Source organism: Struthio camelus, chromosome 1 (assembly GCF_040807025.1).
Source record: "Struthio camelus isolate bStrCam1 chromosome 1, bStrCam1.hap1, whole genome shotgun sequence".
In the NCBI taxonomy this organism is placed as follows: Eukaryota; Metazoa; Chordata; class Aves; order Struthioniformes; family Struthionidae; genus Struthio; species Struthio camelus.
Genome location: NC_090942.1, coordinates 65,974,858 through 65,990,446, shown reverse-complemented (window position 1 = coordinate 65,990,446; position 15,589 = coordinate 65,974,858). Strand labels below are relative to the sequence as shown.

The following is a 15,589-nucleotide window of genomic DNA, read 5'->3' as shown; positions in this document are numbered from 1 at the left end:
AAAGAGCACTTGACAGAATATTCCTATGTTTTAATTTTGCCCAGACCTCTTCCTCATGCCCAGACTCTGTTAGCCATGTCCCATCTCAAGCTTACACCAAGAGAGGTTAGTGGTTAATGTTGCATCAATGAGTGAAAGGGCAAGCAAAGGCAAAAGAAAACGGTTAGCCATCCTCACAAAGCAAGTCAGCCACAGCAATCAAACCTCATGGACACTACGCAATCAAAACCCAAGGTTTCCCTAGGTGGTCCCTGCCCGCAGGCCTCTCTTTTGACCACACAGGAGGATGCTGCTGCTGTGCCATGGAGATGCCTCCTTCACACCCAACATGCTGAACAGTTTCAGGCCAGGCTCTCACTATGGTGAAGATGACCCATGTTGGGGACTGAATTGACGTCTCTTGTACTTTTCTAAATCAATACAATTTTCTAAATACAAATGGCTTGATTAAAAAGAAATGCTCTTGGCACACACAAGGAAGCCTCTGTCACGCACACAGCAGGAACGGATGCTGATTGGTCTCACTTGGCTGAAGTATTTTATAACTGATTTACTGGGCTGGGTTACCTTGGAGTCCGTCTTTCTCAGAGATGCTCCCGCATCCACCAAGAGCTGGCAGATGGCGCGATGGCGCTGGCAGGCCGCCTTATGTAATGCTGTCTCACCCCTAGACCAAAGTACAGAAACCAGCAGTGAGACACATCACACCAATGTACATTTACGAACTATGAGGTGCAGAGGACAGAGAAGGATGCTGTATTTCTGCGAGGCTCCCTCTTGCTGGTAGAGGTAGACTTGTGCACTCTCTCCCTTAGCATCTACATCCTCTGACTCAGTAGGAAAGCCTGCAATGCACAAATAGCAGACGGAGAACTTCTGAGGGGTGGGAAAGAAAAAGGAGCCACTGTTTTATGCATTCAAAGGACAGAAAGTCACATTCCCATCCAACCACCGATTCTGCTAACTGCTGCTAGGGCAAACTAGCCACCTTTTTATTTCACAGAAGGCTAACCAGCAATGATTTTTCTTCTGCCTGCGTTTTCTTTCCTGAACCTCACTCTTGGAGAGATGCTAGAAAAATCCTGCCCATCAAAGTCATGACTGGTGCACTTGCTGCCCTGGCTCTGATACCTTACTCTCTTGGATGTATGAGAGGAGATCTGTGTTTTTGTTATCCACTGCTGGACTACTGGGGAAGTCTGAACACAGGATTTTCCAAAGGGAAGGCTGTGTAGCAGCCGCAGATTTATTGCAAAGCACTTCACTCAGATTGGGGCTATATATAACAGGACTCTAAGACTGACTATACTACTGAAGTTACAGAAATCATATCAGACTTTGACTAGGAAAAGCAAGAAAACATGCTTTGAGTGGGTTGAAGAGGTGTCCTTAATGATAGTGTCAAACAAGTAGGACCATTACATATTCTCCAAAATGACAAATGACAAGCATTACCTGTAGTAGGACAGATCTTGCACATACCTACCTAGCAAGGGAGAGTGCATAGAGGAATTTCAATCTAAATCCATGACAGGGCAAGTTGAAATACTAACAGGCAACCTTGTAATGCATTTCTCTCTGCTGCACTAGAGCTAGATTCAGAACTGGACACTACCTGATTTCCACCTGAGGACCAAAAAACAAATTTGTGCTGGCAGTCATGGCTTGAACCTTCACTTTTCAAGAGTGAGTGGAACAGTGGAAAAGTCCTTTGTAAATGGAACCCCCCATAGCTACATTCACTTGCATTTCATTTCAGTGGCTTTGCTATGCCTCTGCATGGGGAGAAACTGGTGGGCCATCCAGACTCCACCACCCACGGATAGCCCATGCACCTCATGCAGAACCTTCCTGGCTAGCTCCACTATCAGAGGAGGGCACCGTAGGATGGGAATCTTAGAGGAGCACATTCTTTAACCCCTATGAGAAAGGCTATTTTTGCTTCCCATGTATCCCATATGCTTCCCAGGATTATCCATGGTTCCCATATATCCTCTTTGTGACATCTTTACTATGCAACAAGTGATAGAGAAGCTGGGAATTGAAAAGTAAAATTGTTTCTTTATTCTGCAGTAAAGAAGAGGTGGCTAAGGTTCTAATAGCTTGAGAGAAATCTTTGGTTGCACAAGTTGTGACCACTTTGGACAGGGCACTCTGGACGACTCAAGAACAGACTGAATAAAGATGTTGAGCAAGGAAAGTGTTTCCTGGACTTTTGGCATTTGGTCTTCAGGTTGGTCCCTCACCTCAATAACTTTCTAGTATTCCTCTAGAAAGATTAAGTGGGGGTTGGGGTGGGAAGCAATATGGACAAAGTTCGGAGTTCGAGAAACATTGGTTGAGGCCAGAAAGCCAGGTTTGAGGTTGCTGTTCAGTGGGGGGGAGGGGGGGGAAGGGGTAAGAGATGTGCCATTTTCAGACCCCTTTTTATTTGAAAGTTTGCACTTGAAAATCAGGAGAACTCTGCTAGTGTAATGCAGGTGATGTAAACAGCAGGGTAGATTGTACTTACGTTTCACTGTCTGTCATGTCCAGTAATTCAGATGGACCTGCAAAAGAGAATCAGGTATGTCATATAGCATTTGTCCTCATGACTAGAGGATCATGACTCCCAGAAGCAAGTTTCTGGTGCAAATATGTAAAAGAAGCCAACTGAAAGCTCAACTTGCACAAATATGCTGAACTTCAAGGTAGCATTCGCTTGCCCAAGCCCTTGCACTAGCAAAATTCTAAATGCACCATCACTGCTGGAGTGTTAGTACCAGGGAGTAGCAGCCTCTAAATTATACTGGGGATGAATATTCATGGCATTTATTTTCTCACTCTTCACCTTGCTCAATTAAGTGTTTTACATAAGTACAAGGCATTGAAAATGCTGATATACTGGAAACCCTGATATACTGTATGTTAAATCTATTGTTAGTACTAGAGAGAAAATGTCATTAGGAAGTTGAAATTAGCCAAATTCTGTCCTGAATGACATCCCTGTGCTACTCCACTTAATAGCGTTATACAGAATGTAGATCAGGGTGGAATATTCCCAGCAGTCTTTATATTGATATGCAAATCCTGTACCCTACTAGTTAGCAATGATCAGGAAAGCAAGATTAAGGAAAACAAAAAAGATTTTTGTTAAGTGGGACAAAATAATGCATTTATGCTAATGTTCTTTTGTCCTTGATATTCACTACAGGCAGATGTTTATAGCAGTGAAATCCACCATTTAATTATAGTGAGATGGAAAGGCTAGGATTGGAACAGCATTCAAAATGAGAAAAACTTTTCCCTTTGCGGTCTGGCTTATTATTCTCTTCTTTAACACTCTGGAGCATAGTGCCAGATGGTATGGGACAGTTAGCAAGGGGAACGTGAAACTTTACAGGAATTTTACTTCTTCTGCGTGAATGTTTTTCTTCATCACACTGACTTTAAGATTCAAGAGTCCTCAAGAGCTTACAGCAAATCTCACCTGAAACTGAGGAATTTCACGCTATTTATTTACAAAGGCCTATACACAACCTCTCTTCATTACTTCTTTCAGCCTGTGGGTGTTTTGAATGGATCAGAGCAGCCTGTCTCTCCCTCACTCTTTCTACAACCTATACATTCAATATCACTGGGGCAGCTGGCTGCCCCTGCTGCTGGAACACAGGTAGTTCATTCCCTTCATCTTGTATCAGAATGAAAATGGGGTAGTTAAAAAAGTCGTATCCTTAATCCCCAGGGCAGGGGGCATTTCATACCAAGGATGGAGTTCTCCAAACTCATTAGCTACTCTTCATTTTCAAAACATCGTGCACTCTAATGCCACACATTCCCATTTCCTCGCTTGGCAGATATGTCAATTCTCCTCATCTAAAAGGAGAATCACATGCAACCTGAAAGGTCCTTTAAGCATAGAAGAAGCATATAGCGGGCTAAGCAGGGCCCCCTTGATGAGAGAAAAGAAAAAAACAATTGCCTGAGAAATCAAAAGTAAAAACAAATGAACAAAAAGACCTCCTGAAACCTCTCAGGAGAAAAGAAAATCATGTTCTCCCAAAATAGAAGTGTTTCCCTATGATTTGCTGCAATCGCACCTCCCAGTGATAGATAACAAGGAATGGCCTTCAGTGCATCAGAAAAGGCACTGTAAAATAGAGTCTTATTTTTGTTCACTGATGGCACAATGACCTGTGACGCAAAGCGGAACAGGGTGACTGCACTGGGTGCGTGGGGTGCAGAGGTGCTTACCTTGATAGGCAGAGGAGAAGGGAAAAAAGGGTTAAAACAGCTGGAGTAAGGAGGTAGAGGAGGTAGAAGAATATGATCTGAGAGGGCAGAGGAGCTGGGGTCCAGTGAGTGTGGAGATGGGAAATCAAGGATGAAAGAAAAGTGATCTGGAGCAGGAAGAAACAGCACATGAGGACGGAAGAGTGGAGAGCTGCAGACTGGCAGGCAGGCTACGAATGCAGACCTGAGGAGGTGCCAGGTACATCTTGCCTGTGCACAGAGGGGCTCTCCAGAAGACTGTTCCAAATAAAGCCTCTCCTAGGAGCACTGTAGACTCCATCTCTGTGACACTTGAGGGTCAGATATTGGGGATAACCAATTTGCAGCATAAGGTGGTACCAGGATTCACTCTTTTCCTTCTTTCTGCCCTATCTCTAAAATTAGACAGTCCCAACTCTTGCACAACTCTGAGCCATGCTCTTTATTTCTTTACTTCATTTTCAGCTGTGCTTCTCTTAAACCATCTCACGCCCTCCTCCTAATTCCCCTTCCCCTCTCTTTTGGACCTCATTTTTACATCAGTTTCCCTGGCGTTGCCAACCGACCATTCCAAATCCCCCCCTGCCCTCGGACAAAAGCTGCACAGATGTGGGAAGGGCTGGCACTGGGAAAGCTAACGGCACTGTCATCCTGACCCAGCGGGGAGGCGGCTGTTTTACTCCAGGACAAGAGGCAAAGAAAGAAAAGGGGACCAAGGCGTAGAGAGAGAGAGGACAAAATAACCCAGTAGAAATCCGGAAGGGAAATGCATGAGTGAGATTTCTATCAAGGAAAACAGCAGGGGGGGAAATAAAAACAAAAGATAGAAATGTGTGGAGGGGGAAAAAGAGAGAAAAAGAGAGAGAGAGAGAGACTCAGGGACTAAAGAATGGCAGGATGGGGACAGTGGGGGGAGAAGTTTGCATGAAAGGAGCTGAAAAGCATGACGCACGGAGGGGAAGCCCAGCTGAGACCACTCTCTATCCTTAACGTCTCCGATAGACTGCCTGTGTAGAATTATTAACTTTTTTCCTTCTCTCCTCCTGCCTCCTTTCACTCCACCAAAGCCCTTCTCCAATTTCTCAGGAGGCAAAGCAACTTGAACTGGGGAGAGGGGGTGGGAAGGGAAGGAGGGAGATGCTCAAAAGCAGCTGCCCTTTAGCCAAGCTCATTCCAACATAAAAGAGAGACTAAATGACCATATTTCAGAAACATTTCCAAAATATACAGCACCATGCAGTCCCAAAGGCCTGAAGGCCTGCCCCCTCCAATGGAGGTGGTTAGTTACCCACAGGAGACCCACAGCTATTAACCCCTGCCAGTCCCTTGTCCTGTTCTGCTTCACAGAACTGAGGAAGAAGTGCTTTTTTTTTAAGCAGTAATGTTTGACATTATTGACATTTCTGGTTGTTCACCTGGCAAAACCCTCTTTGCCTAATAATTTGATTAAGGTTTATATCTGTAGAACAAAATTGGATATGGTTCCTCACCTTACAGGAGGGAATATTTTTAAAATAACAGTAATCTGCAAAGTCAGAACTATTTCTAGTCTTCTCTCAGCTCCACACTCCTCATTTTTACCTGATGTGAACGTTCACAGTGTCTGTTTTTTACTGCTAGTGTCTTTTGGCTCAGAATTTCCACCATCACATAAAGAGTACAGCCATGTTATAAACAGAGCTCTTGCATGCCTTCCATCCTTACTGTCTCTCTGTCATGTTGACCTCAAATTTGCTAAACTTGCAAATTAAAATAGAGGATTTTATACCTGGTGGCTTTTAGGAAAAATGAGCTGTTTTCTGCATAGGTCCCTCACAAATGTCCCGCTACCATGAAACATTCTGCAAGTCTAGACATATCAATGAAAGCCCAGCAAACTCACTCTCCGTCAGTGTTGCTTTCCAAAGGCTGTTTAAGGCTTTTTCATCCCTGACACTCATGTCTCAGGGCAGAATCTGCTTTCCAGAAGTCCTCCTTGGAACTGCTGAATCTGGTGAGGGTACAAATCCAAACCCTTCCGCAGCTCTTCCCTGTTGACTCTGCAAGGCTACTAGTATCAAAAGTATCTTCTTTCTTACTAGAGGAAGCTAGTCTGACTATTTACAGGAATCAGACTGGATCAGGAAGATGCCTGGGTCATTTTTCAAAGCAAAACCCAGGTTTCATACACTCAACAGAGCAAGGACATTGAGATCTGAAGTCACAAAAATGTTCAGGATGGGATGCACTGCTCACTGACTACTCCACCAGAAGTTTACAACATTTACAACACAAAACCCTGAGCACATAAGTGTTCTCCTGCTCTTCTGTTTAAAAATAAATAAAATTCCCTGGACAAACTACTGGATTCTTGCTTTTCTTTTGAGCTTCTGGGGAAGAAGAGAAGAGAAGGCGGCAGCAAACCTTGCATTGGTGGTCTTCAATAACAGTTACAAATTATAAATACTTCAGAACTGCCAGATGAGCACTCCAAGTCAGGTTTGATTCCAAACATGGAAGATGATTTAGGAGGAGGTCTTTTTTCTAACTGAGCTTCTTAAGCCTTCCCTGCTTCTGTTCAGGTTAAGCAAATGTACAGTTAACTTTTCTCTGAAGTACGCAAGAGCATTGCTGACTGCAACAATAAGCAAATGTAGTTCTGATATCGAGTTTGGGCTAAGTGTTTCTCAGCATAGCCACAGCCAGTGCTTAAGGGTGACCCTCCTACCATGAGCAAAGGAGCCTTTATTCAGGAAGCCACTCTGCAGCAACGTGCAGGCTATGTACTTGCACTTCCTGCAGAGGGGACAAACAGAAACTGCTTTGCAGGAGCAGCACTGGCAGCCAGCACAACACTGCTGTTCCCGCAGCAGTAAGCAGCTGTCATTCTAACACCTACTACACTGGTGCTTCAGCTGCTATTCCAGACTTGTCCACTAATAAGTATCTGGCAATACTGCACAGCACTTTCCTAGTGTGACTCATCTGTGCTTTTTCTAATTTGAGAAGGGTTATTTTCTTCCCGTTAACATCTGAAATCATTCTAATCAAGATCACAGAATAACCTCTCATATTGATGTTCCCTCTGTGTTTGCAAAAGCCATCACCACAAAAGACAGTCTCAACACCACTACACATTTTTCCTTCCTCCCAATCACAATGCTATAGGAGGTGGGATTCCCCACTCCTATAGTACATCCACTTCACTCCACTAGTTCCACATTAGGCAGCTAAAACTCCTGATAGGTTTTGTTTGTTTGTTTTAATATTCAGAACATTGTGCCTGTAAGATTAATAATATGTTTTCCATGCTGTGTGCTGGAGGGTATTTTACAGCAGAACTCCTATTAATGTTAACTGTCTCTAGCCACATATGGGACAAATTATGGGGAGAGTATGGCTGGGCAGAAGAAACTGCCAGCTCAGAAGTAAGATCCATTTTTTATCAAGGGTGCACATCCACAGAAATTAGAGGGTAGATACAGCGAAAGCCTAGGATATTAGTAGCGTTGGATTGGGTCCTATACACTAATTAATGCTGAGAAGATGCCAGATGCCAGAAAACGCAATAGAAAAAAAAAGGACATTATGGTGATGATGATTCAGCAAGAGAGCTCAATTGTGACTGGGAAGTGCCCAGAGTAGAAATGAGTTTCATTATTTGCTTGGTGGGAGAAGAGAGGACGCCCTTATTAGAGCATTGTCCAATGCACTCTGATCCCCCGAGAACATCAAACAAACTGTGCATTTGGAGAAACTCAGAAGACAATGTCTGGAAAGCTGCAAAAGCTTCCTGCTATCACTGGGGAGAGAAACTGGGCTGACATTTGCTGAACATCCTTGCTTGTCCATAATCCCTCACGTTTCTCTATTCAATTCAAAAACTCCCATGGATTTCCTGCTTACATCTTTACCAGCTTAAACCATCTCATTTTAAACCTTCACCAAAGGTACGGTAACTGGGTCAGACTGCGAGCAAGCATATATGCCTAAGAGGAATACTGGAGAGGGAGTGATAAAGGGAAAGAGGCACAGGTCATGTGCAGTGTGAGATGAGATCAGAGACAGTAAGAAAAAATAAGTGAAATTATGTCTGTCTACTAAATTCAGATGTATTTGTATGAACTGTGACTATTGAGATAATCCAGAGAAGTTAAAGAAGAGGTAGAGTTAGCACCAGTAAGACTTGCTGCAACTTGGGGGAAAACTAGCCAATGCCTGGATAGCCAATGCCAGCCACTTAGCTAAAAAATCAGAAGGCTGGAAGGGAGGCTAGGCAAATCCAGTCTGGAAATAAATGCGCAGATTCCTAACCAGAATGTTATTAGATGCTGAAAAAGTATCAATGGTAGGATGGGCTCTCCGTGGCTACAAACGTTTTCATTGAGATTGGATGCTTTCTACAACACATGCTCTAACTGGAAAACAAATTAGTTCAGAGAAGTCCTATGCCAGAGATCAAACTAGAGCATCACACTGGGTCTTCACAGCCTCACAACTGATGCAACTGTGAAAATACCCGTTTTCCTCAAAGGCATCCTTATTTTAGTTTTCATGCTTTCCCTTTATGTGAAGCCCTTGCTGCCGCTGCTGCCACATTCCTAGCCTCTTCCCCGCACGTGCTGCTGAGAGCAACCACAACAAGTGAGAGCACTCACAGAAGTGCCATGCGGTTCTACCTGACGGACACCTGGCTGAGGTACAGCTCTCTGTGGGTCTGCCCACTGCGACTCACCATGCTCCAGGATGTATTTCACAATCTCGCCATGCCCGGTCTTGGCAGCATGGTGCAATAAGGAGCAGTGATCAGGTCCTTGGATTAACAAATTGGCTCCCTTTTTACAGCATTCTATGAACTGGAATAAAAATGCACAGAAAAAAGATAAGACAGGAGGAGCAGAAAAACAAATATGTAGGTAAATTATTTATTTATTTTGCTAGAAGGCCAGTATAAAAATAGAATAAAATAAGATAGAGCACCACTTTAAAGCAAGCACTTACAACCCAATAGAAAAATATCTAAAACTAGAAGTATCCACAATAATATGGGTTAACAAAAGCAGATATTAGTTACTGAGCAATGAGACATTGCTGCTACACTGGTGGTGAATCTTGCAATCAATACCTGGGAAACCACATCCAGTGAAGCTGTTGGGATATTTAAAACTATATGTATTTGATGGAAAAGGCTGGCTCTCCACTGAAAATTCCAATTTCTTCTCAGGAAAGGAGAAAAACCCAAACCAAACACTTTCTGACTAAACTAAAAAATGCTGATTCAAAAATCCACAGGCTCCCCTAGGGAACTGGGGTTCAGCTGCCTCAGACCTCTGTTCACACTCCCTTCCCTAGCCAGAGCCCTCTGAAGGGGAAGAACTATTCTAGGATGAGTAAGAAGGGATGGGAAGCAGCAACTGATTAGTTCTCAAAATTGTTGCAAACTCCGTGAGGGTTTGTAGCGCACATTATTACAGAAAAGAGGGACAGGATTGTGACAGTGGGGCATTATTTATGCTGTATTATATCTAGCGAAGAACAAGAAGTTTCCCTCTCAAAGAAAACTCATGTGAAAAGCTTTCAAGAAGCAGAAACTGCTGTGAAATCCAAAACAGGGCAACATTTTTACAACTGGTAGTTTGAGGGAGTATCCCTAAGATGCTTCAGCCACAAGTGCAGGGGTGGAGGTATGGAAGGTACATATGCAGGCAAAAAGTTGGCCTAACAGTACTGTCATTTCTGCAAATGGCTCCAAGCTGGCTTTTTGCAGATAACATTGCAATCATTAATCACAGTCCTCATCCAAATTCAGGGGCATGTTTGCAAATCCTGACTTGGCTACTGAAACACACGTCCTGAATAACTGCCAGACATGGAGCTTCAGACTCTGGGAAGCAAACATTTTTGCATCTATGCCCTTTCCTCCCAACACGAGGTACCAATAACTGACAATGCCAAGACACTATGGCTTTCAAGCCATCCATTAGACCATAAGACACTGAGCTGAAGTCCACTCTACCTGCTCTTGTGGTTGCCTAGAGAGAAGTTAGGAACCCTCTGGCAATGCCAGTGGCTTGGCCAAAGACCTCACTGCAGGAAAATAGCCTTTACTGTGTGAGGCTGTGTCAAAACTACTCTGCTGTTCAGTGCTGTATTTGCTGGTACAGTAATTTCCCTGTTAGTAACTGACACATTGCTCTGTACAGAGCACTATGAATCCTGGACTGAATGGTACTGTCTAACACCAGATCCTATTCACTTGAATTTCACACCTCACCTGACTATGTGTTCCCCTAATATTCAAGGTTTCCTGGAAAGGCTGTAAAATAGCATTTGCCAGCAGTCATTAAAGCAGTCTATTTATCTTTTCAGCAGAGGTGTGATATAATTTACAGTATATCAGAGCTGCAAATAACTGTGAAAAGTAGACACTCAGTGTTCTGTACTTACTTTCAGCACATCACCAGCTATGACTGCCTGTAGAAGTGCTGCAAAAGACAAACAGAAAATGAATGTTATACAGAAAGCATTACGCATATAGCCTCACAACTGAGAACATAGCTTACAGTATGTGCAAGTTAAGATGAGTGCCTCAACACACTTACATTCTCATCTATTATCAAAAATAATGAGAACTCTGCTCTGACACATATTAGAAAGGCAGAAGAAAGACTGACAGGAAAGCTGCATGGGCATCAAGCCAGTGTTTTCCAAAACTGCCCTGGAACTGCACGCCTCTATCTGAATTCTTGCTTTCGGACACTTTGGGGAATTTTCAACAGTGTCTGCGGAGTGGGTCTAAGTTTCTGGCACCTGAGACATCGGAGAGAATATCACTGTCAACAACCCAGGGAACGTGAAAGTCCATCAGACCCTTCGGACTGATGGTGGAATGGTCAGTCAGTTTCAAATACAGTGGGAGTCCCAAGTTGCAGAAGATTGAGGAGCAAAATAGAGGGTTGTTAATATTTATTTATATTAAAAAAAAACACATTGACATGCAAGTTGACAGCGAGCCCCCCCCAAGTTTGGTAGGCAGGGTCAAACACGGAGTAGGAGCCAGTTCCCATTGGTAGGCAGGGTCAAACACGGAGCAGGAGCCAGTTCCCATCTTTTTACCTTTTGTAATCTAAACAGACACAGAAGGAAAACCAATGACAAAGAGAGGGGAAGTGACCAAAGGCTCACAGCAAAGCAACGCAGAGCTGTGAACAGAGCCCAGGTCTACCCACTACCTGCTACTGTCCAGCCTACACCCATTAAGAGAAGAGTGAAGGTAAGACTCCAGGTGTCTGCACTACCCTATGTATAGGTTGCATTCATCTAAAGACAGTCCCTGAATAGCGAGTAACTACAATCAAAAGAAGGTGACACAAATCTACTACCACACTATTTCTCCCCTTTTTTCCTCCCTGTCACTACCACAATAGATATCATAAAAATCATTTATGAATAAGCTTTCTGGGAAAGCACTTGGTTTATGTCTTAGAGTGTTTAAACATCTGCCTCAGTTCACACTTTTTCAAGAGTGGCTATGACCATTTCTATCTCCAAGCCCAGGCAACGCAATCAAGTTAGGCATTTGCTGAAGTGCCATCCTTGATAAAGATGCCAAAAGCTCACACAGGGAGGAATAAGGGGGAAAGACAACAATAGATTAGACATGTTTCTGAAAAATAACACAGGGGAAACGGCACAGTGTATACTCCACATGGAGCTTCTTGCTGCTTCAGGAATGACAACACATCCAACTAAACACTACAGAAGTGGAAGGGAGGGAAAGATGACTCAAGGAATGTCCCTTTCTTTGAAAACACCTGGAGTTGTGTGTGGCTTTCAGTGACCTCAGCAATGTCTTATGCCCTGGCCATGTTCTCACTCAGTACAGTAGCTACAATCACAGGTAATTCTTGTACCATAGGATTTAGGGCAGTTTTACAGTGACCACATATTAAACTACGTCCTGTAAATCTCCTGGCATTTGTGTGGGCTAGGGCTCACTGTTTTGGGGAACGAGAAAAAGACAAGTACCCGAAGGTAAAGGCTAGAACTGGAAAAATATACACATCTTTTCTTCAGATTTCATTTTCAGTGACTTATGTTCTTCTCCTTTTTTTCCCAATAGTTCTAATACTAGTTCACTTCAAAGTGATAGCAGGACAAAATTATTCATTTTATCTTTTCCTGCTCCTTGCAGATCTGGTCTCAAAAAAGCCAATAGATCTAGAAAACTACAAAGTCAAAAGAAAAGCCTAGCAATCCATGACAAATCTGCTACATTGAGTATCAGTAATCAGAGGTTGGCCTGGTGATAAGGCTGTTAAGATAAATCAGCTCTAAAACATTCAACAAAATTAGCCTAATCTTTTCCCTTCGTTTCTAAGCCTCCAATCCAGCACAGCATTTAGGCAGATGCTTAACTTTCAGCTCAGCTAATCACATTCTTTTCACCAAACCTACCTGCACACTTTAATTTTAAGTTCTTTTCTGGGGTAGAACCTGCTACATAAACGAATATATTACAAATCAAGAACAAAACCAGCTAGCATAATGAGTGGATTAGGCTACAGTAAAATAATTCACTGCTGCTAACCAGGATGCTGGAAGACTTAGAAGCCACTGGACCAGAAATGGAAAAATGTTCTTTAGAATAGGGCACACAGTTACATACACATCTGAATAATGCTTAGTACAGTAACCCCACAAACCCAAATGGGACTGCTGGGCATACTGAAGAGAAGAATCAAGATCACAAAATCCCTGGTTGTAAAAGAGGTGGTTAAAACAGGCAAGCAGATGGTATTGACAAGCGAGAGCTGAATGAGAAATTGAATAAAAACAGTGTTAACATGCAATGCCAGGCTAGCTGAAAATTAAAAACATTGAAGTGAGAACAGTTTTATGTCTTCTGAGCAACACTGCATCACTGGTGTAATATATAACATGAATTATGTAATTGTTTTATCATAACATAAAATACCTTTGGGTCTTAAAGATGCCTCAAAAATTACTTGATTTAATAAATATTTAAATCAAGTTATTATTTTCTCAATTTTTCCTAAGACAAGCATCTGTCATGAGTAATAGAAATGTTTTATTACCTGTTTTATCTATTTAGCAAGCAGATTTATTGCTGATGAAAGGTGAAAGCTTGACAGCTCTGGAGACTGAAGTGCTCTGTCCATTTAACTAGGAAGTGCTCAGTCTGCCTAGGCTCCCTTGGCTGCCTTCTCAGTGAAGCTCAACACTCTACATCGGTACACTCTTATGGACAGCTCATGTTTCACCCCTGTACAGTCACCAGCCTCTTTGCTGAAATTGCCAGCAAACATGTCAATTACTGCCCATGGTGATGGATCTTGACAGAGACACTCACCTACTCTGAGATGGGCAGCCAGAAATTCTTTTCATACATGTAAAGGCTGCTGGAGAGCATTAACTTTTGGTCCCCACTGGGCAGATTTTAAAACAAGCCTCTAAACACCTCTGTGGGCTAACTTACTAAAGAAACCTCATAAAAGAAAAAAAAAAAAGGAAAAAAATCACAAACCTGTCTTTTAAATTAGATATTGAACAACTACCAGTGGATAATGCACTAAGATTAAAAAAAAAAATTAAAAAAGCAGTTAACTGAATTCTGGTAATTCTTGTGCAAACTACTGCAGCTTGAGACACAGGAAAAACACTTACCAGCACTTCCACACATACACAGAACACAGTACCTTTCCTGTGGCATGTCTCTCTCTCTTGTGTTATTTCTATGCTAGTGCCCACTAGTTTCTATTGGAAACAGCTATTTTCATTTCGTATCCTAAAAAAATATGCTTGTGTCACAGAATTGCAATAAACATTTTTGTTTCCCAGCCATAAAATTCACCTATCGAATCACCACTGCTCTCCAGTTCTGAACGTGAAGATGGTAGCCTTACAGTGTAGTGCTGCATAGTCAGTCATTAAACTCTGGGCAAACAGCATTAATTTTGCAAGTAATTTTGCTTTTTGAGTAAAAGTTACTCAGGGTCATAAGTACTTTCCAGATTCTACTAGCCAGATTTCACACCTGACCTGACCCTACCCATGTGTTATTTGCACCCACTACTACTATACAAACTAGCTCACGGTGAGCGCTGATAAAAATGTGACTTTTTAAAGCTTTTACTCTCTCCATGGAATTCTTTAGTGCGAGTCAAAGAACTGCCACTGGACGAAGCAGAATTACTCAAACTATGTTTTAAAGTATGAGTGACTCAAAGGCATTGTCACCTCCATGGTTAAAAAGCAGGCAACTTGAGATCTATGAATGAAATGCACTGTTTGAGAGCAAAGTACTATTTATGATAATACATCTTACCATGGGATAAAAATGCCAGGATAACTATGCATATGAACAGTAAAAATACCAGGATGACTATGCATATGAACATTGTATGACAGCAAATAAGGAATCACACTTCCAAGCATAGGGCAAATTCTGGCAGAATTTAACTACCATAACCCCAGCCTGTAACAAAATTAAGTCTGATAAAATCCTGAGCTCTTTCAAAAGACAGCTGATGATCTCAAGCGATCAGGAGCTTGCACAAACCTTATCTAACAGACAGTGCCTGCAACAACCCAGCCCTTTCTAAGACATGGCTGAAGCACTGATTCAGCAATTGGGCACAAATTCCGGGAATCAATATGCCATTCATATTTCAGTCCTGGATGTTTCCTTATAGTTAGAGGCAGTCAATAAAATATACTAGACTTGAGAATTTTGGTGAAAGTCCCTCCTGAATTTGAGTTTTAGCATCCACTACCATTTCCTGCTAGATTTGTTTGGGGGAACTTTTAAGGAACACCTCCTCATATACTGCCTCCCTCAAATGTTGCTGAGTCAATAAGAAGAAATGGCAGAAGAAGGTGGCATCATCAAATTTCTTGACAGATATTAAACTTAACTTGGTCTATCATTAGCTTCCAGAACATTTGCAGCTCTTTATTGCTGTTGTAGACTGTGTGAAATTCATAGAACCAGAAATTTAAAGTAATTACACTTTCGTATGTTGAGAAGCTAAAAGCTGACCCTAACTAGAAAGACGTTCTTTTTACATAGCTGGAGTCTACTGAGTTGTTCAAGATCAACATTATAAAAATGATACGAAAACAAGCCCTCATTCTTCATTTCCCAGGAGTTTTGAAGAAATCAATGATAACTTCTATTTCAATCACTCAAAAAGCTAAGCTCTCAAGTGAATAAGAAGTCCATATAGATTATCATTCAAAAATATATTACTCTCTCTGTAACTAACCATGTGCTTGCAATAGCTTTGTACAATCCTGTAAAGAACAAATCTAATATGAAAAATTGACAGTAACATAA

At 42.2% G+C, this 15,589-nt stretch overlaps 1 protein-coding gene across 8 annotated transcripts in view; it reads right to left on the bottom strand.

Moving 5' to 3' along the window:
- DGKI (diacylglycerol kinase iota) overlaps nucleotides 1-15,589 on the bottom strand; it is a 227,244-nt gene that overhangs the window by 11,775 nt on the left and 199,880 nt on the right. For 7 of the 8 annotated variants that reach the window (XM_068945771.1, XM_068945829.1, XM_068945793.1 and 4 more), the window contains 4 exons: nucleotides 10,678-10,715; nucleotides 8,966-9,086; nucleotides 2,513-2,549; nucleotides 568-667 (listed from right to left, as the gene is read on the bottom strand). In XM_068945771.1, coding sequence (XP_068801872.1) covers nucleotides 568-667; nucleotides 2,513-2,549; nucleotides 8,966-9,086; nucleotides 10,678-10,715 — 296 coding nt within the window. The other variant, XM_068945819.1, reaches the window with a different exon arrangement.